Genomic DNA, 24,544 nt, shown 5'->3' with positions numbered 1-24,544 from the left:
GAGATACCAGCCAGATGATGACAAGTAACATTAAAAATTACAAGGTCATCACTTACACCATATTTGAATCTGCTGGTTTAGTTAGAAAGAAAAATAAAGGAAACAGTCTTCTTACTCTCCTTTTCACTCCTACCAAGGTTTACAGTTGTGTTGTGTGTTAATTATTTTATCCATAAATTACATGTAAGAAGGATGGGTGATCTGTAATAAATGGAACCATAATTCAAACCAAACCAAATTCAAATTTTGAATCTCTGTGAAAGAGTTCAGATTGACAGTAGGCTGAGGCAGTATCTGTCAAGGCTTAGTTCTGTCTGTAATAGTGGTGGATTATTTGAAGCAAGATTGGGGTTTTTATGAACCTGGTATACCATGCACAATAAGAAATATAATTCTTTGCTTAAATACTTTCATTAGTAAGGATCAATCTAGATCTGCTTTGACAGCTGTTTTATGTGGCAAAATTTAAATACTTGTCATTGTCTTGTACACTGGTTTATGCCAGATGCATAGATTTTTGTGTATGTATGAAACAGACAGGGCAAAACATCGTTTTGTTTCTCTCCAATGACTGTAGCTATTTTTTTAATGCAAATAATAATAAAGCTAAACTGGGAGAGGAGGGGGGATCAGGCCTGACCATTCTGTGATTCACCCATTTTCATAAGTCTGCGAAAACGTGTCTTTGCTTACTTGTACACTTCTGAAAACACTGAATGGTAAATGTCAATGTCTATGCAAAAATGCTGAGGCAACAGTATGTATTGACACAGAATCCAAAAACACGTGTCCCAGCACTATTACTCACTTTCTGCCTATGTATTTTTTTCGTCTTCAGACAACTTTGTGGTAGATTCCAGCTCTTGTGTTCGTGCATGTCCAAGCTCCAAGATGGAGGTTGAAGAAAATGGTATTAAGATGTGCAAGCCCTGCACTGACATTTGCCCTAAAGGTAGGGAGCAGTTTGGTATAAATTTTCTTGAATGTAGCAGAGCAGGGTGTTATTTTGACATGAAATAGCCTTCATGAGTGCATTGTAGAATATTAATAACCTTTCTTGAAAGTTTATTAAGTTGTAATGGTGATACAACCAAACTAATTACTTTTTATTAGATACAAATTAAGGGAGTTTCTCTGTTGGTTTTAGAGAGAGAAATCTGAAAGAATTCTTGATTATGTTATTTTAATGACAAATTTTTCCTGGAGGTGTTTTAGAGCTGTCCTTTTATCATTCCAAAGGGAGCCATACAAAAAGCCCTGACTTCAATGTATGGTATGTCTCATACTTGTCAATACACTAGGTGTCTGTATATTTCCTCTGTATTTTAAAAATGCCTCTCTTTTCCCAGAATCTTCTACCTCCTTTCTTAGTATCTAAAACACAGAGTGGTGATTCTGCTGTTGAGAAGACTGAAATCTGTAGGTTACTTTCCTGTCCCAGATTCCACTAGGGAGACTTTCTGCTCCCTACTTGAAGGTCTTCAGAGCAAAGCCACCATCATTTTTCCCATGAGGGCCTATGCCACTTTTCATATTTGGCTTAATTGCAGTAAATAAGGGGGTTTTTTAGTGTTTTGGTGGTTTTTTTCTTTTATTATTATTTTTTTCCTTTTTTTTTTTCCGATTGGATAGTTTGATGCATGAAAATATACGTGTAGTGTTACTTACTCTCTCAGAAGGAAAGCTAAGTTACGTGTTTACAGCTGGATTGAATGGTGTGTTGTGTGGTTGATACTTGCCTTTAGATCCATCAGTGAAATACCTTAACCTGTGTGCCAGGGTGTCCTTCTGTGGCAGGTACTTTAGTTTATTGTTTGTTCTAAATTGGCACGTGCTTCTTTGGGAATATGGGTCCTGGGTGCTGTTTTAACACCTCTCCACTGAATGAAATGAAGATTTGTGTCTAAAAGCTCAATATGTTTTGATTCAGTAATTGTTTTTCCTAGTTCTTTACATAAGCTACTTGTTTTGGCAGCATGTGATGGCATCGGAACAGGGAGTTTAGTGTCAGCTCAGACGGTGGATTCCAGCAACATTGACAAGTTCATAAACTGTACCAAGATCAATGGCAACCTTATTTTCCTTGTTACTGGGATTCATGGGTAAGTCAGAAAATATTATGTCATGGTGCCAGCTGAAACCAATTGTATCCTCCTCTTAATGATGGCTGCAGGCTTCTTTTATGGAACAGCAGATAAATTAGTTTTCTGCCTTCCATTATGAAGGAAACCATTACCATGATTCTTAAGATTCAACCTCTAGGAAAAGAAAGGATGAATCAGATTGTTTGCACTAAAAAGAGAAAAGACAACTATGATTTTTGGTTACTTTATGAGATCCTCAGTACTGGCTTACAATAATGGCTGATTAGAGAATGGAAGGGAGAAAGGGAAACTACCTTCCATGAGTTTGGTTTAAATCTTGCATGACCAGTAGTCTAATGTGCAGAGTATGCGGAGAGAGAGCCTCGCTTAGCATAACTGGTCATAGCCTGGGTGGCTATCACTGCATATACATACAAAGTATCCAAGTTTTAATTGCAGTGATACACAGAACTCACTGGTATTTGAAACCATTTTTTGTTTTTATCAAGGTTTGATCCGACCTCTGCCTCTCTGGGCAGTCTATGCCCGCATTCTCCACCAAAATGTTGTGGTTTTGCTCTGGGTCAATTTTCCTCACCCCCCACACAATTACTATAAGTTGAGAGAAGGTTTATGCAGACAAAAGAGAGCTGATTGGGGAAAATAATATTAGAATTTATTACTAGCAGGATAAAAAACTAAAGAACTGTATCTACAATAATTCTACTTAAGTAAAAGTACTGTGTATTTACAGAAATACCTCTCCCCCCTTTTTATCAGTCCAAGGAGAAGAAGCAGTCTCATTCTCCATTTTCAGAGCTCCAGGTCTTTTCAGTAATTCTGCAGCACTCTAAAGCTCTTCTTCTGTTGTTCTGTTATCTCTAGGACGACAAATCCTTTTCATCACAGTTGGAACTTTTTCTCTCTCCTTTCTATGTCAGCCCCAGGGCTGGGCCTACCCCCCCTCCTGGGCTAAGACCAGAGGCTGGGGGGTTACCCAGGCCCTGTAGGGTCTTCCATGGACTGCAAGGGAACACTTGCCTACCATGGATCTTCATCACAGAGTCACAGGCGATAATGGCTTTTGAGTCCACCCCTGTTTCCTGTGGGGTCCCTTCCCATGGGAGAACAGTCCTTAATAGACTTCTCCGACATGAGTCCATCTCTCAGACAACAGGTCTTCCATTCTCTGCTGTCCCTCAGGGTCACAAATTTAGCTGCACCAACATGGATCCTTCACTTGGATCCCAACTCAGGATCACAAGTCTCCAGCACCAGCATGGATCTTTCACTCAGATCCCAGCATCTTACCCGAGCCATTCTGCTCCGGTGTAAGTTTCCCTCAGGGTCACAAATCTCTAGCAACAGCATGGATCTTTCACACGGATCCCAACATCCTATCCGGGCCGTCTTGTTCCAGTGTAGGTTTCCCTCAGGGTCACAAATCTTCAACAGTGCTCTGCTTCACCTCAGGTCTCTCATAAAGACTCAGCTTCTTTACTCCAGCGTAGGCTCTTCCACAAGCAACATGGGGGTCTCCTCACCGCCAACAAATTTCCACAGGTGGCAGGGTTTATTTTTCAGTCTTTTCCCTGCTGAAGGGAAAGAGAGAGAGAGAGAGAGAGAGAGAGATGGGAGAGAAGCAAGCCCCCCTTCAAACTCATCTTCTCTCTTCTGCTGCAGCTTTGGCCTTGAATACTTAGTTATCTCTCTGCCTGAATTTTTTCTGCAGCGTTTCTCATCCAAACAATCAGTAATTCTCTAAAGTTTTTTTTTTTTCCTCTATTCTCCTACAGGAGAGAAGAGGGGCTTCAGTGCTACACCTGCCCCCGGCCCAAGGCCAGGGGAGGAGGGGGCCCTGGCCCTTCCTGGGGCCTGCCACCGCTCCTACATGGCTACCTAATTTCAATTGCTACTAATTTCAACTGCGCCACAGACTTCTCTTCTGTTTTCTTAAATATGTAATTAGCAAAGGCGTTACTAAAACTTTTGATTGGCCTTTTCTCCAGAAATCCACTTGGACAAAACTATCTTCAGCCCCAGGGGCTGGCTGGTGGGCAAAACCATGACAGTTTTAAATATGGCTGCATATTGAATAAGACTTAGAAATGGTTGAAGATGTGGAGGTACAGAACCAGTGTTTTGAAATCTCTCCAGAGCGTTCTTCTGGAGGAGAACACATCAGCCAGATAACTGGTTTCTTGGGGTTCAGTTTGGTACAATGTGGCTTTACCATTGTAGCAAAGGTGAATTCGTGGGGCAAATGCTGCAAGGATGAGACATGCCCAAGGATGACAGACATCCTCCAGTTTGATGTTCAGGTGAGGTCCAATGCAATGCCACTGTCTTTTATTGTATTCTTTCTGTCACTGAGAGAACACACAGTCATTTGTATCTTCTTATTAATTCAAGCCTTCATGTTGTAATCAGCCATGGTGGATTACATGAGGCACTTTAAGGTATTTTTAGACCTATTAAAATGAACAAAATTGTCAGAATGCACAAGTATGATTAAACCCTCTTGTCCCTTTGTTGTGATAAGTATGCAGATATTTTGTGGTACATTAAGAGTATAAAATATTCAATTGCTTTTACCAATGTCTAGGTTTCAAATTTTAGCTTGCTTTTTAAGTTCCTCTGAGCTTTCAGCATTGCTTGCAACTAGTTGTCAAGATTTGATACCTGAAATGCAGTTCCCAAGCCAACTGCATGTTTGCAGCTTTATGGCATAACAAAAATGTGATTAATTGAATGTCTGCAGATTGATCTGAAACAGAATTCTGTTCATGAGTAGTGCCAACAGGTTTTCCTTTAGTCTTTCTATAGATTCTGATACATTTAGATTATAATGAAGTGGCTGACACTAGGCTGGCTGGCTCAAAGTTCCCTACTAGGTGAGGTGGAAAGAAATTACTTGTTTCCATGACTTGTTGCAGAGATTGGTTGTAACGCTTCACCTACTACTTGACTGCAGCCCTGAGCAAGACAGCTGACAGCCCACTTCAGTGGGGCCCTACAGCTCAGTGGTTCTCAAAAGGCCAAGAAATGTGAACTTCGAGTCTGTAGCTCGTCTTCTCATCTCTTCAGCAGGGAGTGCAGTGGGAAAGGTTAATGTAACATAAGGAGGAAGAAAGACTTTTGTTCAAGTGGTTTAAGGAAATGCTGCTTCGAACTTGCTGAAACCCTGGAGGAGGTAACACAGTAGTCAGTGCTCGGGCCATCACTTTCTGATCTGGCTAAAATGACTGGCCAAGAGGCTGATGCTAGTCTGTTAAATTTCAAGGAACAGGAAGAAATCGAGTAAATGCAAGACAAGCAACTAGATACCATGAGCAATTTTGTGTAGAATAATCCAGTGCATTGCATGAAATGTAATTTTGGGTATTAAGAACTGCTTTTGTTGCAAAAGTTGTATTAGCTGCAAAGTTATGAGACAAGTCTCATTGAAAAATCTGTCTAAATTAGAAGAATCAAACCCAGTCTTGAATAAAACTGTAATCACCTGAAAAATATCTAAATTTGGACTATAAGCAAGAAGGCTAAAATACTTTGTTTGATTTTATAGAAGAATAAGCCATACAGTGTTGAAACTGTCCAGCACTTAGTCTCTCATTCTTCATGAAGAAAACACACTTCAATAAGTCTTAAGTATGAGGACACTGAGTTCTGCAACCCTAAATTGTTCTACAGCATAAATTACAGTAGATATTTAAATACAGTATATATTAAAGGAAGAGCAGAAGATTGAGTAATGAATCTTATAGTATTTATATTTCTGGAACAGATTTTTGTTTAAGATTTCTGTTACATTTTGCAAAGCAATAACATAAAATGAAAGTTTAAAAAATGACAGTACCTACACAATTAATATAAATGGGCAGTGTAGAACAACAGCAATCTTACATATTTCCTCTCCATCTTTTGCTTAACTTCTTTTACCAATTTGTTTCCTCAGAGTGAACTGCAGCTTTTAGGAGGATGAATTTTTAGTGTTTTATACATCATTATTTATAATATTTTATATATAAATTTGATAATTCTGAATTGGCTTTACTAGTGTCCAGAAGTTAAGTGGGATGAAGGTGGACCTAATTTTTGCTGAGTCAGCAGTACTTACTCTTCTGAGGCAGCATTTATGGACGAAGTGATCTTTATTAGGATACAGATCTGCTGCCTGAGACAGAGACAGAAAACATGTTGGCTGGAAAATGGGTAGGGCCTGTATAGGTGGGATGCAGCCTTGTCTCCACTGTTTTCTTCTGTTTGGGGTGCTAAAAGCTCGAAATTGCCTTCTGCTTGTGTTGGTGCCTGTGACAGGATGCTACCTCCTCCTTCCCCCCCACCTTGCAGCAGGAGCAATGAGCCCTCAGTGCTCACCAGTTTCTTATCTTCCCATTAGTTGTCTATTTCCAGCTTCATGATGAGCTGGAACTAAGTCAATAAAACATACCAGACATTTTGCTGTTTAAGGGGCTTAAGTGTTTATCTGCATTTTTAAAACTATTTTATCTTAGAATTTGGAGGTCAAATTCAGCAACCTCATGTTTATTGCAGGCAAAAGTTTTCCTCTTTTGATGGTAATGCATTTTGAAAGCAGATGTACTGTGTTTCTGTTAGGTAGTCAAAACTTATTTAGTTTTCTGAGAGCCCCAAATTGTTAAAATTAAGTGTATTTGATGCTTCTATGGTCCACTGGGTTTTATGCTAAGGTTCAAGAACTCATTTTGTTGCTGCTAGCCTGGAGTCACCTCCAGGATGGTTAGAAGTGACCCCATCAGTATGTCACCACATAGACTTGTGAGGCCTCTCCCCAAAGACCCCCTAGTTGATTACCTGCATGTTTCAGTTCCAAAAATGGTGTGTTCTGGAAAGCAGGAGAAGGAGAGGGGGAAATACATGCTCCAGATTTACTGTGGATGTTTCCTGCTCTCAGCAAACCCAAAAAAATACCACAACATGGCATTAAAGAAAGATTTTTTTAAAAAGGATTTTTGTTTGGTTTAAGCTTCTGGTTGGCTTCTTTAAAATTGAGGGTAAAAGTTTTATTTACTAAGCGATGTCGCTCTCAAAATCAAGGTCAGCTTTATCTTTTTATGCTGTAGCATATCTAATTTTAAGATTTTAGGTTTTGGGGGTTATTTGATTTCTCTTGTGACAAACCTGCTTGGCAGAGATCTGTGCTTTTTGATGTTCCCTGTTAAGCACCTTGTGAAAAGTGTGCCCTTTACATGCCATGTATCAGGAACTGCTGGCATGCTTGTAGCTTTGTTTTCGTTATAGCTTGTCACTTGTTTCAGGAGCAGTTTTGTTAGTCCTGGTAGTACAGTGTTGCAGCTGTGCCATTTCAGCTGGTATTCCCAGAAAAAAAACATTGAAAATTCATTTTCAACTCATGGTTGTTTCAAATTCCTTCATTTTCCATAGCATAAGTATTTGCTGAAACATTAGTGATGTTAAGCACCATTATTTTCCTTCAAGATGACTTGGGAGAAGTTAGACACAGATCTGCAAGAACAATAGTCTGAAGAAGTCTGGCTCATATGCTTCCTAAAAACAAAGTACTGAGCACCTTAATGCTTCTTTGTACATGGTATGTCTTTGAGAACCCAATCTTTTATTATTTAGAGCATCACATTACGTGTTTTTAATCTTTCAGAGACCCGTATCACACAATTGCTGCAATCAATCCAGAGAAATTAAATATCTTCCAAACAGTGAGAGAGATAACAGGTAACACGCTTCTGATTTCCTATAATCTGAACTTCTCATTTTGCATTTATGGCTGTCATTTGTTGGGTTTTCTGAAGAACACAGGGTAATTTTTTCTTTAAGCTCATCATGCTGTAATTTTTATTAAAGTTTAATGCAGAAAAACTTCAGTATTAGTTGAAATTCCCAAGTGTGTTGTACTTTGCTCATGAACACAGGATATCCATTAAATTTGGGGTACCAAGACCTTACTGCCAAGTGGACAAGGGATCTTGGTCCCATCTAGCAAAGCATGACAAGTGTTGTAAGGTGGGGCACCTAGTGAGGAAAATGGTGCTGAAATGTGGGAAACAATTGTCTTCACGTGAAAATATTTGAAATATGCCTTGGAAAAACAGGCAAGCCAATCTGCTTTTACAGCAACTTCCCTTGGTCTAACAGAAGATGCTGCTGCAAATTAGCTTCTGTAATTTAAGGATAGATGTGTAATGTGTGGAGTGGTAGTGCCTCCAATTTTTTGTGACTTTTCAGTGGGGTCATAGAACTAGAACTCAGTACTTTTGTTTTCTTGCATTTTGCATCTTGTTTCGTTTGGGAGACACAGAGGAAATTACAGTTCTGAGTTCTTATTTGTTTGCTGATTACGTACAGATAGGGAAAATGCAAAAAAATAATTCAATTACATGCACAAAAAGAAATACCTTTGGGCACTACAGCTTGATTGTAGCTGGGTAGAGCTCAACAAGTGTTAGACATTTGAAACAAGTTCTCTCCCACATTCTTTACCTCTCAAAAGTTGTGTTTTTCAGCAAACCAGTGGGATTAAAACTGAAAGCAGACTCAATGTCTCTCCCTAATTAATGTCAAATATAATCTGGCATCTGGATGTCTGTAATTTGCCATTTTTAAGAACAGTAATTACCAGTCTGAGTTCTGCTACTTACATGGAATTACCCCTGTGCTTAACTATATACATTTCAGTCCAGCATTGAGACAAAACCATCAGGAGCTGTACTCTCTGGAAGTCTGTGTAGCACAAAACAAGTGGTCCGGCATACCTGTGCAGGGAGTGCTCTGGTGATGAGCAGTCGTCACCTCAGAAATGAATGCAAGTTCTTTGTTATAGGAAAGTCTTGTCACTTTTAATGAATCATGATGGAACTCTCAACTTCTGGCCTCAGTCTCTAGCACATTTTAAAATGGCATGGTGTTAATTCAGGCAAATCTTCATTTTACCTGCTGCTGCTGTTTGCAGAAGGCTGGGAGGACTTGCAAGGTTCCAGCCCATGTTTGAGTTCTCCCTCTCTGTGGCTGCTGAAAGTGCATGCTGCTGTGGCGAGTACTCATTTGCTTTCTTGGAGGAGACAGTGGTGAGCAGCCTGATAGTCTGCAGCATTCCTTATTAAATTCTTTGTCTTAAACCAGCACTGTCTTTCATTTATGGGCTAGACCTGTCATAACTCATGTATGTTATGTGGTAAAGCAGTCTTTAGAGTTGAAGTTATTGATATTCATATGTTCACCTTTTCCTCCTTCAGGGTATTTGAACATACAGTCATGGCCTGAGAATATGACAGATTTCAGGGTGTTTTCTAACTTGGTTACCATCGGTGGAAGAGCTCTCTATAGGTAAGGTACTTCCTCTGTTGATGGAATTATTTTTTATTAGAATTCAATGATTCTTTGTTCAGTAGCACAGAATGCAGCATCCTGCATTCCTGATGGGAAGGACATCATAAATTGATTTATTTTTTTCTTTGTTCATTACCAGTATCTTTGCTAATCAGTTGTTTATAATGGATGATACCTTCTGAACATAATTACTGGGGGGAAAAAAAAGTATTGGTTCATAGCTGTAGCTTTTAACTCATTGTCTGGCACTTACATTTTATGGTTTAAAATACCTTGTGAAGAAAGATAATTTAAAAGACATGAATAGTAGAACTTAGCCCTATTATTATTAGGAGTTTGTATGGTCACAGTTGGAAGTGCAGGCTCATGTGTCTGAAGAGCAATGTGGTTTTAAGAAGAGATAAAAGATAAATACAAAGAGGAACACTGAAATCACTGAGGTACCTTGCAGGTATATGAGCTTTGTAGTGCCGTGTTTACCAGGGATGTTTCTGTCTGAAAACTCATATTGAGAAACTGGTTCAGATAGAAGAAAATGTGGTGAGAAATAATGGGTGAAGCACCAGGAGGTACCTAAGGGATATATACACACACACACACATATGTATATATATGTATCCAGCAATCCCTTGTTATGCATTGTGGAGATGAGTAAGTCAGGCATAGGATTCTCCTGGCATCTTAAACAGCAACCTGAGCAGAATAAGAATAGCAGTGAAACCTTGAGGCTGAATCACAGCTTTCTGTTTTGAAGCAGCAATTTTTATTTGGAACAGCTGGAAAACAATTACAGTCATTAAAATACAATAACTTAAAGGATTCCCAGAAACTGGATATTGTCTTCACTAATCTTCAGTCATAAAATATGTGCAGTCGTTTCCATGTTACACAATCATTTACTGTTCCTTTGATGAAAAAAGACGATTACATATTACAACAGAAGAAAAATGAAATGTAGAAAGTCGGCTGTAAAAATTTTCTCGAAAATAACAAAATCTTCCTGTATTACTTTAAATGACATTATTTTCGTGCCTGTCAGAAGATGTTTGAATACATTTTGCATGACTTTGTCAGTTTCTCCTTAGCATATAAACAATCATAGTATTAATGCTGTTGAAAAAGAAATCTGAATTTTATTCAATTTTCCTAACAGCACATTATCCCAAAAAATCTGTTAATGGATGAAATGGAAGTACGTGAAGAGTTCTGCTGGCCTCCTTGGCCTAATGCTGCAAGTATCACAGCTTGTAGCATCTCAGTTCTTACAGGGCTCATCATTTTCTAGGCAGTAGAACTGAAGGTTAACTCATAAAATATTTGTGTCACTCCAAAGTAAGAGTCTTCTGACCAATTCTCAGTTTTTCCAGAAAGATCGTCTTGTCCCAGCCAGCTCTAGTAAGTTCCGCCTTCTGGAGCTAATTCCTGTTCTCTTATTTTTGTTCTCATCACAGTGGCCTTTCCTTACTCATCCTAAAGCAACAAGGCATTACCTCTCTGCAGTTTCAGTCCTTGAAGCAAATCAGTGCTGGCAACATCTACATAACAGACAACAGCAATTTGTGCTACTACCACACTGTCAACTGGACCAGTCTGTTCAGCACACCGAGTCAAAAGACAGTGATCCATCGGAATAAGAGGGCAGAGAACTGCAGTAAGTACCTGCTGCTCAGAGCACATCATCTTCTCTATGGCTGGCTCACCTGGGGCAAAAGGGATATGGTTACAGACAGGTTACAGTGCAGAGAGCAGGTCAGAAACTCAGCTGATGTCTTTTGCAGCTCGATGGACATTAGTGGAGATGTGATAATTTACAGCATTTAAGGATTTGGGCCAGTCTGCCTCTGTAGGAAAATGAAAGTTTTTAAAGCATGAACAAATGAAAGTCAGCAGAGAGCCCACTGCTTCCTTACCATGATGTGAATCTTCCAGGTTATCGATCCAGTTTCACAAATATGAATTCTGAAGTCTCTGATTGGAGTGTTCATGACTTTACAGACTCAAAAATTGCATTAATACCAGCATATTGTACCAACAATACAGCTAATTTTAAGCAAGTGTTAGACTGCTAGCAAGAGCAGAGGTTCTTTAAATTGCTATATGCTGAAGTGATATTTCTGGCTTTTGTGCTTTGACCCACCAAAAATGTTTTCTTTGTGTTTTTTTGAGGCTGTTATCCTACTTTTAACTTAAGCTTTTAGTTCTTTTTTTGTTGGTTTGTTGGGCTTTTTTCTTTTCTTTTTCTCTCACTTCCCTTTCAAGTCATATTTTCAAATCTGATCTGCTTTGAAAGATTTTGTGACTATAGTACAAGTGCACCTTCAGTGTTAGGTGAAACACAACGATGGCTTTGTCACTGCTGCTCAGTTACTTTTCTAATTTCTTCTACCATGTAAGCGCTACAGGAAGTACAAAGTCTTGTTTGGTAGGTGTCTGTGTGGTTTTGTTGTGGGGTGTTATTATTAATAATAATCTTATTATTAGGCTGTCTCTTTGCGCACAAGTTAAAAAAGTGACGGTTAAAAAATGCCACTTGTTGTCAATGTAGACAGTGTAATGTGATTAAAGAAGGCTCTGTTTTCAACACACCCAACTTTATCTTGCTCTGATTTAGCTCAGTTGCTCAACATGGATGAGCTTTGTATTGTGGTCTTAATGGCTTCCGTTCTCTTATTTTTCATTCTTTCCACCTCAAGGCTTTTTCTTTGCTTTGAGTTCTTATTTTCCTTGAGTTCCTCTGAGGGTGAAGAATACTTGATCATTGAATAAGGTCAGCGTTGCACAGGGAAACCATGGGTTTTTCTGGAACATTCAAGTCCCTTGAAATTTGGAGGAAAGCTCCTGACTTCCCATGAATAACAAAGCCTTCAGTCTTGCCAACTGGAGCATTTAGGGATGGCTTGTAGTTTCAGTGTGCAGTGTTTTTTTCTGCCCCCAAATAGAAATTCAGCTATGAAAAACCGTGTATTAATTGGCAAATGGAGATGCTGCCCAGAAAGAGAATCACATCTTCCCGAGGATGGTTCACTGCTATTTGCTTTCTCCTGCAGAGTTGTAGGATCAGTTGGTGAGGAACCACCCAGTTCTATGCTAGCAGGCTAATAACAGGTATACCTTTTATCTCAGGAGTGCAGAATTCCTTGGACTGACAGAAATCTGAAGAAGCACAAGGTCTTGATGACCGTGCAACAGTCACTGGGGTTATATTCCAAGATCCTGGTGGTCCCATCTTGCAAGGAGATACGTGAACTTGTGAACCTTCCATAGAGCACAGGTTTCTTCTCTACCATATGAAAAACTGCTGACCATAGGAGAAAAATTGTGCTCTTGGTTCCTCATGTCTCATACAGTAATGATTCTTCTTTGCTTCAAGCTTTTTATGGCTTACCATATGTTAGAAGACAATGGAAAATCACTTGGAGGTAAACTTTGTAAGATGCTTTTTCCTTTCATGGGATAGTGTCCCAGTTGTTTAACTAGTTTTGAGAGCCTGAGGACATAGCTGAACGCATTAGTTTGGAAGATATTCCCTTATTAGTTGTCAAGACTCCTTTGGCAAGGAACAAGTTGAAGGCTTCAATGGCCACTGCACCAGTGCAGTCTGATGGTGTCCTCCAAGGTTATTTAAGTGTTCAGATGGCAAATGGGCATCTTCAAACTGATAAGCCAAGGGGAGATTAATTGGAGTGCATTTATCTAAAATGTTCTCATCTAGTGTAGGCTTTAACTGTCTGCTACTATAAACTGTAATGTTGAACACTGGGCATAAAACACACTTTGTTATGAACATTATTAATGTGGAATGAGTGACTATAAAGTTTTCTGCCAGAGAATGTGCTCTAGTAGTTAGACTTTACTCTTTCTCCATTCTGAAGTTAAGAATATACCCTTTTTTTCCCAGCAGGGGGCTTTTTATGGAGCAGTCAGAAATGACTCGTGAAATATAAGTGCACAAAAAATAAATGCAGAAGTGTTCTTTTATACACAGTTATTTAAATAATTCTTTCAGTTTTAGTGACACCTGTAGTGTAAGGTGAAACCTTTCTAGGAAAAGTTTGTTGTCAATGCCTTTGTTATGAATTATATCAGTTTAACCAATCAAGAACTTGAATAAATTCATTATCAGGCATGATACAAAACTAATTGAAGTCTACCAGAGTTTTTCTTTTGAGTTCATAGGGCTTTGAATCTGGCCCATACATGTATAGCCAAATAACAATAATTTTCCTTTTTTAGTAGCTAATTTTCCTGTGTTCTGTCTGGGTTGGGGAAAAACACTGAACCTTTCTGTGTCTAATCTGTGTGATCCCATTAACAAAGAATGATCCCTTCTTCTAAAACTCCTGATGAAAATGAGTTCCTGTCAGGAACATCACTGGTCTTTCCTTCCTCATAAGGCTGTGGGATATGCTGGAGCTTCAGAACATGCTCAGCTCATGGAAATGCCAAATAATGTGTCTAAAATTGAAGCATTTCTTTAGCCATCCTGATAATTACAGAAGAGGAGGACAAGTGTAATGGCTTTTTGTAAGTTGTCAAACCAACCACTCCCTTCTTACCAAGATTCATTTATGAAAACATTTCTATGACTTAGGAATAAGCAGAAGAAAATATAGTGTGTTTTTTGTTTGTGTTGCTTTTTCATAGACTACAGGCACTGTGTTAGCTAGATTTCAACAGTGTAATCATGATTTTTTTAATTGAAAAGCTCCCTTTTTATTTGCATAAGGGTTAATCAGTATGTTTTCTGAGCTATCTTGTAATGCTATCACTTGCTGTTTGAAGGGGTATTTTAGTGCAACGCTGTGTGTGTGTAAATAAATCCCGATCACTCGGAGTAGTCTGACAGCTGAGAACAATGAAAATAAAGGAAATCACTAGCAATAAATTTAGATTTACAAAAAAAAAGGTGAGAAAGCAAATAGGAAGCTCCCTTTACATGATGAGTGGAGTTAACAAAATGAAATTACCAATGTTCTTAAAATTTAAAATGAGAAGAAAGGGATCTCCTAACCAGGTTGGGGTTTTTTTTGTTGCATGACAAGTACCTAGAGTGAGTCATTGATTAGAAAACAAAACTATTCATATAAAAGTTTGCTTCATTACAACTGGGATAGTTTCTGGGTTTAGGTTTTTCCTTCCTTTTTCTTATTTGCTGATACAGTTTAAGGCTGAAGCTGTGTATGAATCTGCAGTGTCCCTTTTGAGGCAGGACTCAGTGTCAGTCACACATCACCATGAGACTGGGTGAGGTCAAGGGAGACTGGCAGACCAGGCATGAAGTGCTGCAGGCTGCTCTAGGGGAGCACTCCAGTGTGCTCTAAACCCTAAGGCATGACTGGGGTTCCTCTGAAATGACCAGCTTTCTCTGGGTACCCCTGTAGTCAGTGAATATGAAACAGGCCAAAGTTTTTTGCCCCATTCTTTTGATTTCTGTGAAGTTCAGTCAGCAGCATAGTGGAACTACTGCCATCTGATAGTTGTTATAAAAATGTTGCTATGCTTAAAAGAAATTAATGTAAGGATAGTAATAAAAAGCTGAATTTTTTGTCTCTGCTTGTGCTGGCTGGGCTGATGTGGTTCCTTTGCAGCAGAGGGGCTGCTGGTTCACAGCAGAGCTCAGGGAAGGAGGATGAAGCATGTCTCTGAAATGCCCATGTCCCTCTTGCTGTGCTGGAATCTGTGATAATTAATCATAAATAATTAATATTAAATTACCACCTGGATATTAAATAACCACCTGGAATAACTCCTAAATGTAATTATTTTGTGTTTGGCTGTACCTGATTTGAGCTTTGAGGCGAAAGAAAAATGAAAAAGATACTTCTGGACACCTTTTGGATGTTGGCATTAAAAAAGTCTATCTGAAATAAAAAGAAAAAAAAATTAAACTCTAGCCTTGATAAAACGTGTATAGACTTTTCATGGGTGAGGTTATTTGCGGTGTATGAATAAGACAGTAATAATAATACTACTCCTCTACTTATGAAGTACATGTCTTGCACAGCAGAGCCGTGCAGGGTCAGTGGCCGTGCAGTACAGGTGGGAAGCATCCTGGTGGATTTCTTGTTCTTGGGTTGGTTTGCCTGCAAGGGCTGGAGGACATGGAACCTTTGATTGGTTCCTATGCTGCTTGTAAAAGTGTAAAGGTGAAATGTCCTTTTTTGGCAGTGAATTGTGAATATGTTATAGGCAGCAAACCAAACAAGTAGATGAGGATCTGCCGTTTTCAATTTCAATGAAGCAAAATGTCCTATTGCAAAAAGGAAGGAAATGCAGAAGAACCTTTGCTCCTCTTGCCTACATGCTGCGTGAGCTAGGAGAGAGACCATGTATACAATTATTGTGGGTTTTTTTATCCAAGAACTGCTTTCTGATAAGTGCAGTGGTCAGAAAGGAGGGTGACAGGGCCGGGCCAGGCAGTGTGTACCACAGGGAAAGCACCATGCCAATGTGAAGTGGACTTCCTGCATGTCAGCAAGCAAAAGGAGGTGCAGGAATTTCCTGGTAGTAAATAGGAGAGGATATGGGCCAGGCATGTTATATAGATCAGGAAGATGTGTTTGACAAACAGGATTCCAACATCCAACAATGTTGGACACTGGAAAGCGTCAATGGAGGAGCAGTTCGGGACAGTTGCTGCATGGAGCAGTGTGTGCTCCTGTACAGTCAGCTGCTGTGAGAGACACTGTGCTTCAAGGAAGGGTGTTTTATACTCTGGAGCACAGAATAACCAGTTTTAGAACATGCCTTGGAAAGCAGAAAGCATCTTTCTGCTGGCTCTTCTGTGATTTAGAAGGGCTTTGTGCTTCTCAGGAGATAAAACTAGTGTACTCTCCAATTGTTCAGGTAGATTGTAATAGACAGTACCTACCTGCACTGTTCCAGCCTGCACAGGGGGAGACAAACCCATCAAGTATCCTGAAAGGAAAAGAGGGTTTGTTTTTCCTGTCACCCAGCTATGCTGCTGCACTGAAGGAAGCATAGAAAAACAGTTCATCAAGAACAATTGTCTTTTTATTTCTCATAAACCTGCCAAAGGGTTTTTTGCATTTTGCAAAAAGATTCTCTGTTGATTTTATTATTTATTCTCTTTAGGTGTGTGCTGGGTGTGTACAGTTGCTGTTTTATGCATGCATACATTGTGTGTTTATTCCCAACTGTTCATCTTCCTGCTACAGCATTTGGAGAGGGTATTAAAATTCTCCCAGCACACCTACTTTTAATTTTTATTTGACATTTCCCTTAAGTTGTTTCCAATGTTTCAAAAAGCAAACAAGGGTCTATATTGTTGCCGTCTCTGATATTTCAGATCTTTGGTGGTTTTAATTTACTCAGCCGAGTGTGTAACTGATTTGTGTAGAACACTTCATAATGGAAAAGTGAATTCAAATTAAAAGATCTCTCCTTTCACATGCCAGGGTTTGGCTGAAACTGCACCCTGACTTTCTTCAGGTGCTGGAGTGATAACGTGTTTTCTTTTGTTATTTGCTCATTTTCTCCATCTGTCACATCATCTAGATGTTTACATAGAGAAGAATTTATATAAAATAAAAATACAGACTTACATTCTTTGAAATAAACTTTCCCTCTCACCCTTTATTCGTTGTTTATTTTGTGAGTTTTAATAGAAAGGCTCTTTGGCTCTTCAGGTACTTTTGCAATAAATAATTTAAAAATCACAGTCAATGATGACTTTGCTTCAACTTTTTCCCCACCATCCATAAATTTTATTTCAAGGAGCCCTCAACTCACCGGTAATGTTTTCTATTTTAGTTTAATAGACCTTTTGTGGATTTGGACAATCAATTTTTCAAATCTTTTAAATTTTTGGCATTTACCATGTCCTGTGTCAGGGGATTCTGCAGGTTGATCTATACTTTCTACGGAGAAAAATCTCAGTTTTGAACCCTATTGGATTCCTGTCTCTTTGAATGCCCACGAGGGACTTGGAAGAAGCAGTGAGCAATTGTTTCATGCTTACTTACCTCCTTATCATTCCGGATTTTATAGGCCTTTATCATGTCCTTTCTCACCCATCTCTAAGGCTACTTCTCTATTTATTCCTGGGATAGAGGCTCTTCTCTGGTTCATCCTTGCAGCATTCTCTTAAATCTTTTTCTCAATCCATTTTTTCTGAAAGGAGCGAACCAGAAGTGTGTGCAGCTTTCCAGCTGTGAGTGCACTGCGTGTTTCTGTGGCTGTGTGACGGTAATCTCCTGCTTCTCTGTTCTGTGTCTAGAAAATCTGAACATCCAGTTTACTTTTCCAAGTATGGCGAAATGCTGATGACATTGCATTCCTTTGGATTTTGGAGGACTATGTACATAAGTGACAGTATCCTCTCTCTGCAGCTGCCGACGGAATGGTGTGTAATGAGTTGTGCTCAAGTGATGGCTGCTGGGGGCCAGGGCCAGACCAGTGTCTCTCCTGCAAGCGCTTCATCAGGGGAAGGACCTGCATAGACTCCTGTAACCTGTATGATGGGTAAGATATTCCCCCTTGCACTTTTCCTTGAAGTTGCTGATCATGTCCTTCAGGACTTTAATGAAGTAGGTTATTTTGGGTTTATATTAATCAATATCTGGCTCCGTTGCCAATATTTACGGATTTTGAGTGAAATGTGATGTGGGATAAGATTTAAGGGTTTCTAAACCTGAACTTGTGTAGAAAGCTTTCCCTAGTATTCTGCTGACTAAAATTTTCATGCAACATCAAAAGTTTGTTGCATTGCTTGCTAGTCATGTGAACAATATGATTTAGGTGAAGACTTACAAAACCCCTCACCATTTAGCCCTACTTGAATAGTGGCACCCCTATTCAGAATCATGCCATTATGGTAAGATGAGTTACATTAGGCATGTGATAAAGAAATTCTCTGAATAGGAACTCCAGAGTAGGAAAACTCCCTCTCTTTTTCCATAACGCACTGTGTAATTGTACACACAAATATAAATATGAAAACCCAATATGAGTTCTTCCCCCTTTTCCCTCTGCTGCTTTTGCTGGGGGAATGCCTACACACAGCACAGCCAAGGTGGCTGAATCTGCTTTATAACAGAAAAATAGAACTGAACTGCCTGTATTAGCTGAAGCAGCAGAAATTCATGATTAGATTGTGGAGGGAAACAGGTGGAATTTCCCTCTGTATGTAACAGTACAGCAAGGTCCCACACATTTCTTTCAAAGTCAAAAGATGAAACCCCTGAAATTATTTGAATTCTTTTTTTTAAGCTCAGACTGTTAACTGAAAGTAACTCTGCTTTCATTCTCCTTTTTTTCCTGCCTTGGATGCCAACTCATGTGACTGTTAAGGAAAGAGTACTGAATGAAATCCCATAAATACACTTCTATCTGGGAAAATGCATGCTAAAAAAATATCTTGCCAGAGTCCAGTTTTATGTGCTTAAAAGCTCCTCTTCTCTCCTTCTCCCTTGCCCCCCCAATAAAAAGAAGAGTTGCAAACTACAGATGTATTCTCATATGCACTGGAATATACCGGTCCACTCTTTATGGCTTGCTGCCATGAAACCTGTCGCAGTAAGATCACAAGGACACTAGTGACCAGCACTCAAGTCAGAATATTCTGTTCTGTATCGATCAGTGGACAGTATTTACACTTTCCACAGGCTCAGTTCTATCCTAGATGTGTGGAAATATTTATAACCTGGGCTTGGGAAGAAGTTTTTTTGTTTGCGTGAGAACTCTGCATATTCACATTGTTGGGCAGCAACATTTTACACCTTCAGACCTCAGTTTAGAATTGTTGTTGAGAACATTACAAGCCTTTTGGAGAATGGGCTTTAAAACAAGAGTGTTTCATCAACCCTCACATGTAATGAGTGGCAATTCCATGGAAGAAAGTCAAGAAATGAGCTATTTTTTCCTGTTAATTAAGTCTGTATTTCTTAAGGAAAGAGAGGGAAAAAAACACTAGGATTTTATACTGGTGAACAAGATATCATCTGCTTCACCTGGCTGTGAATGAGGTGCTGAGGGGCCTTGTTTCCAGTTGGTGTGAGTCAGTGTGATGTTGTTGGTGGGATTGGTCTCAGTTGGCACAGCCTGCTCTCCCCTCAGTACACCTGAAATCGCATCCCTCAGGTGAAGAGCAGCCCTTTTGTCTCAGTTTCAGTCCAAAATTGGTTTTCTTCTGACCTGCCTGCAAAATGTTTTCCTAGGGAGTTTCGAGAATTTGCAAATGGTTCTGTCTGTGTGGAGTGTGATCCCCAGTGTGAAAAGATGGAAGAAAACATGATCACATGCTATGGACCGGTAAGAACAAAATTTGTTGTGCTACATAGTAACTTGTAAAAGTGTGCTAAAGTATGAGTCTTTTGGGCTCCCAGGTTTTAAAGCAGCTGTTGCAAATTAGCGTTAACAAAAGCAGAAAACAGGCATATTCTGCACATAGAGGAAGAACTCAAATTGGATCAGTCTCCTTTGGATCCAAGGAGATCCTTTTCTTTCCTGTGTTGTCTTAATGCTTTAGCGGTACAGATGGACAAAATTTTTAAAGACAGAAGGCATGCAGTTGTGATTTAAGTGCCCTTTTTTATCACTGTTTTCATTCTTTATACTCAGTTCTGTCCTGTTCTACTACAACTTCAGTTGAGCAATTTTTTTTCTTCCTGGATGTGGGAAATTTGTCTCGATGTCTCAGTTTGAACAATATGCTGGGGAGTTTTTGTATTTAGGTTAGGCTTTAAATTCTTTTGATAGATAATGTATATCATGCATCCTAAGTGCATGTTAACTGTGTCACCCATCTTTATAATGGCCAGTAAATCTTCTTTCAAAGATTATTTTTCATTTGTGAGATAGAAGTTGTCTCTTTCTTTTTGTTTTCCTTTCTTTTTGCCAAGATTAAAAGTCACAAGTATTGTGGGAAAGAGTTGTGGTTTAGGCTCTTGATAACTGAGAAAACTTAACCCATAATTGATTTCCTTATTTTTGTGACTTACTAAATGGGGGGAAGGCATCATCATTTCTGTTACAATACTGTGTTTTCTACAATGCATCCATAAAGAAAAAAGCTAATGTTTCAAGTGTTCACCCCATGAGGGAAATTTGGATTTGTGGCAGGGTTATGGGCATAAAATCCTAGACCAGTGCTTAGCCTGAACACTGGATTTGGTTGTACACTGGCTTGTCATCACAGCTTTAATATTTTACTTTTACATTACCCAAGAGCCTTGGTTCGTATTTCATAACAATTTAATCTACGTGTATATTAAGAAGAAGGAGACCTTGTAGTTCTCTAGTGTTTCTGTGACTAGATGCAGGATGCAGTGTGGAAAATACTTCTGGAGTGCAGAGGTAGGAGAAAGGCTATTGCAGTTGCCTTGCAAAAGTGGTTCAGGATTGAATAGTGTTGCAGGAAGTTTCTCAGAGTTAAAGTGGACACGAAGTTCATTGTGTTAAGCACACCAATAATATTAAGAAATCTATTTAGGAGCTGGAGTTTAATCTTGTTCTCTACAGAATAAGTTAATGGTGTAAAGCAGCAGAATTTATACATCTGTTGTTCCTTATCAGAGACTGGAACCATACAGATAATTAACTGTTCATTGGGAAAAGATGCTATTATAATTGTTGCTGAGTGTGCTGTCAGTCTAGGACCTGCAATTTTAGTGCAGCAGGAAAAGACACAGTAACTTGAATGCATTGCATTTCTTTCTTTCACTCTCTCCAGGGACCTGACCACTGCACAAAGTGTTTCCATTTTAAGGATGGTCCAAATTGTGTGGAAAAATGTCCTGATGGCTTACAGGGGGCAAACAGCTTCATTTTCAAGTATGCTGATGAAGATCGTGAGTGCCATCCATGTCATCCAAACTGCACCCAAGGGTAAGTGCAAATTCTGTGAAGTGAGCCACCCTATTTACTGTTGGTTTCCATACAATTTGGCTTAGTAAAGCACTTGTCCCACTCCTGAAAACAGAGTGTGCAGCAGCAATTTAATCTTCATTTTCAGGTCTCTCATGACATTCAGGTTCTAGTTATGAATACCCAGCAGCTTATCACAAAAAAAGCTTACACTCCTTTTGAAAACCATAGGGAACAACTGTTCACAACCATGCCCTTAGCTTTCCTTCTAGCTACCAATGGTTTGCAGCAAATGCTGTTATTTCACTTAATGTAGGCCTGCAAAATGACTTTATTTTTATTATTTGCTTGTTGACAGAATCTCTGCTCCTTGGTATTGAAGCTGTTGATGACTGTCCAAGAATAAGCCAACAGCACTACTGTGAGACAAAAGTGTTGCTTCTCTCTTTTTCCTGCAGGAACTGATGCAAAGGGTTTGTCTGAAACCAGATTTTGTACCGGAGTCTGAGTCCAAGCGTGAATTTCTCAAATCCTGTCTATGTGCCCAGAATAATTTGTTACATTTGGGAATTATACAGCCCATGTATCTAAGTCAGAACTAAGAATCATACACAACTACAATTTTGCACCAACAACAGAAGATATGAATGCCTTTTCTGTGGGACAGTTGGTGGTGCCCAGCATACAAAGAAAGGGAGAGGCAGCCAGGGGAAAATAGAAAAAACATCAACCAGCGAAATAGTCTTTGACAAGAGGCTCTTACTATTTAGCAACTAAAATTAAACCAGTAAATTATTCAATGTAATCTTGATGTCAACAGCTGTTGCCATTCAAAATGAGACCTTTTGCTGGTTTTGCAAATCTAATTACAATAGAGCCATTAGGGAAATGAAAGGGAGATCTCAGAGACACAACCAGGATCTGTTACAAATTTGTCTTCCTCTCCCCTCAGACCCTTTAAATCAGTTATGCAATAAGAAAAATGCTGCTACTGTGGAAGAAGAGTGTAAGAATGATATGAAAAGATGAGCTCGCTGCAGGAGCTCTGGTCCTGGCTTTCATAGATGGAAGAAATGCCAATTCTGATCTAATCCTTCAAGCCCAGCTAAGTGTGATGCATTTACTGTCCACCCAGCATAGACAGGGCCTTGCAGCTCTGCTGGCCTCCAGGAAGCAACACTTCATCCCATTTCCCCCTCCTTTCTGAGGAGTTCTAACTGACCCAACTGTTTCTAGTGTTTGTGGCGCAAGTGTGGTTCTCCTAGACCAGGAAGAGAGGAGAATGTTTTCCATGTCTTTCCATTTCTCCATATGCACCCATATTTTGTAAGTGATTGTTTTTAATCTCCCTGGATAGAACAGGGTCAAGAATGGAGGCTTTTAAGTATTGTGCTGAAAATCTGACATTCTACTTCATAAACAAATAGAAAGGGCATTAGGCAGTTGTAACTGACCTTGCCAGTGCCATTGGCATGCCCTGATGACACAGGGCTCCTTTATACTGAGTTATGTTGTCATGTAATCATCGGACTTTCAGTTTTCCCTTTTTTATTATTTTCCTTGCTGATTAGGTTTTATTTAGCATTGTGTGCCAATCCCCATTGAAAGAACAAGTAAAAGGCACAAAGGTTACATATGCCAAGGTGTGGTTATCTCCCAAATGAGGAGCCATCCCTCTTCCATGAGTCTACTTCTCCTCATAGAAATCCTCATCCTCTTTATTAAAGAGTAATGTGTCTGCTGCTAGGTATTTTATTACCCCTCATAAAAACAACACCCTCCTCCCACAAGTATGGGTAAGCATGGCTGTTCTTTTCTAGTGTTCCTAAAGACTTCGGATAATGTGATAATGTTAATGAAACTGTTAATGACTGTCCAAGATGTTTACGGGTTGTCCCTCTTCTTGTCGACATTGTCAGGGGCTAAATATGCCCACAGAGAAAAGGGAAATCAGTTAATCTCTCTTGTTTTCTCATTTAATGCTGAATTCTCTAGTTTCATATCCTTCCTTCAGAAATTAATATTTAAATTGCCCTCAGTCATGATTCTTCAGTGAAATAGGTTGTGGTGGGAACACATCTGGATATTTGGCTCACAACTGAAAGGTGGAGAGAGAAACCATAATTCTGCTTCATCTGTTGTGCCTGTTCTCCTTGCTGTCAGATCAAGTGCTGGAATGAAGCCAGTGTCCTCTCAGTACAGCTTGGATACCCATCAAAAAATGTTGAGCTGCTGCAGAGCAGTGCTCCCAGTGCAGTATTAATCTCATTTGTTCAGTGCTGCTCTCTGTGAGTCAGTCTGCCTGATAAAATGGGTTGTTCTCATCCATTGTTTCTCCTCCTCCCCAACAGTTGTCACCAAGGAAGATACCTTCTGTCTCACCTCTGTTCCCTGTGAGCCTTCTGCCCTAATTCCATCATGGCACTTGCAGAGAATTGCTTTACAGCCTGGAGGGTTAGCTTTGATAGCTACATTCTCCTCCCTTTTTCAAAGTGTAATGACTGCTTCTGTTAATAGGTGTGTCATTATCCAGCCCTGTTAATGATCTTGCATTGACCAAGAGAACTGTCAAACAGTGACTTCCGTGGATGCAACAACTGTGCTCTTGGCCTTGCATCCCCATGATAACAGAAGCCAGTTTGGAGCAGATCTGGGGCATATAGGACAGCTATCCTGTTTGATTCAAGAGAGTTGGAAAGCATTTGGCATCTCTTCTTGCAGGGCTAGCCAAAATGGAACACTTCCACAGGAATAAAATACTAATTATGTAATAGCATGTGACAGTCTGCTTCCTTGCTGGGCAGGACACCAAATGGGAGATCTCACTGGACACCTCCCCTGGTCATACAAATGCATTTTGTCACACAACCTTTTGAAGGAAGTGCGTTGCTCTTCACCAAAAAGTTCTTTTTCTTCTAAGCCAAGACCAGAGAAGCCATGGGAGCCTTAGCAACACAGGTGTGGTCCTGAAGGAAGTTGAAGGTACAAATACTATTTTGTCTTTAAAGCTTAGGTGTATATTTAGGAAGACATTATGAATTCCAGATGAAACAATTGTAAGACCCCAGGCCCAAAGCCTCAAGCTTTACTGCGAGCGTTACTTTTATTTAAGGCTCTAAAATAATTTGGATTTTTGCAAAGCCTTTTAGTTCTTTAATACCTTGAGGTTGTGTTGTAAGAGAAAACGCCACCTATGTTCTATGTTCCCCAAGACATTTCTTTTAATTTAGTGAGAAAATAGGCATGTTAGCAAAAGGTTAAAAGGGGTAACATACAATGAAGGCAAAGTATTT

General features: G+C 39.5%; 1 protein-coding gene across 1 annotated transcript in view; it reads left to right on the top strand.

The window, feature by feature from the left end:
• ERBB4 (erb-b2 receptor tyrosine kinase 4) overlaps positions 1 to 24,544 on the top strand; it is a 610,968-nt gene that overhangs the window by 444,163 nt on the left and 142,261 nt on the right. Inside the window, exons 8-15 of the mRNA XM_050340452.1 lie at positions 839 to 952; positions 1,976 to 2,102; positions 7,741 to 7,814; positions 9,332 to 9,422; positions 10,877 to 11,076; positions 17,777 to 17,909; positions 19,604 to 19,697; positions 21,118 to 21,272. Of these exons, the coding sequence (XP_050196409.1) occupies positions 839 to 952; positions 1,976 to 2,102; positions 7,741 to 7,814; positions 9,332 to 9,422; positions 10,877 to 11,076; positions 17,777 to 17,909; positions 19,604 to 19,697; positions 21,118 to 21,272 (988 nt within the window). The remainder of the gene's footprint in view (positions 1 to 838; positions 953 to 1,975; positions 2,103 to 7,740; positions 7,815 to 9,331; positions 9,423 to 10,876; positions 11,077 to 17,776; positions 17,910 to 19,603; positions 19,698 to 21,117; positions 21,273 to 24,544) is intronic.

The sequence above is a fragment of the Myiozetetes cayanensis genome, unplaced genomic scaffold (assembly GCF_022539395.1).
Source record: "Myiozetetes cayanensis isolate MyiCay16 unplaced genomic scaffold, myiCay2020 scf9, whole genome shotgun sequence".
Lineage (NCBI taxonomy): Eukaryota > Metazoa > Chordata > Aves > Passeriformes > Tyrannidae > Myiozetetes > Myiozetetes cayanensis.
Note: the sequence above shows the minus strand (reverse complement) of the source record. Positions and strands in the feature narration are given on the sequence as shown.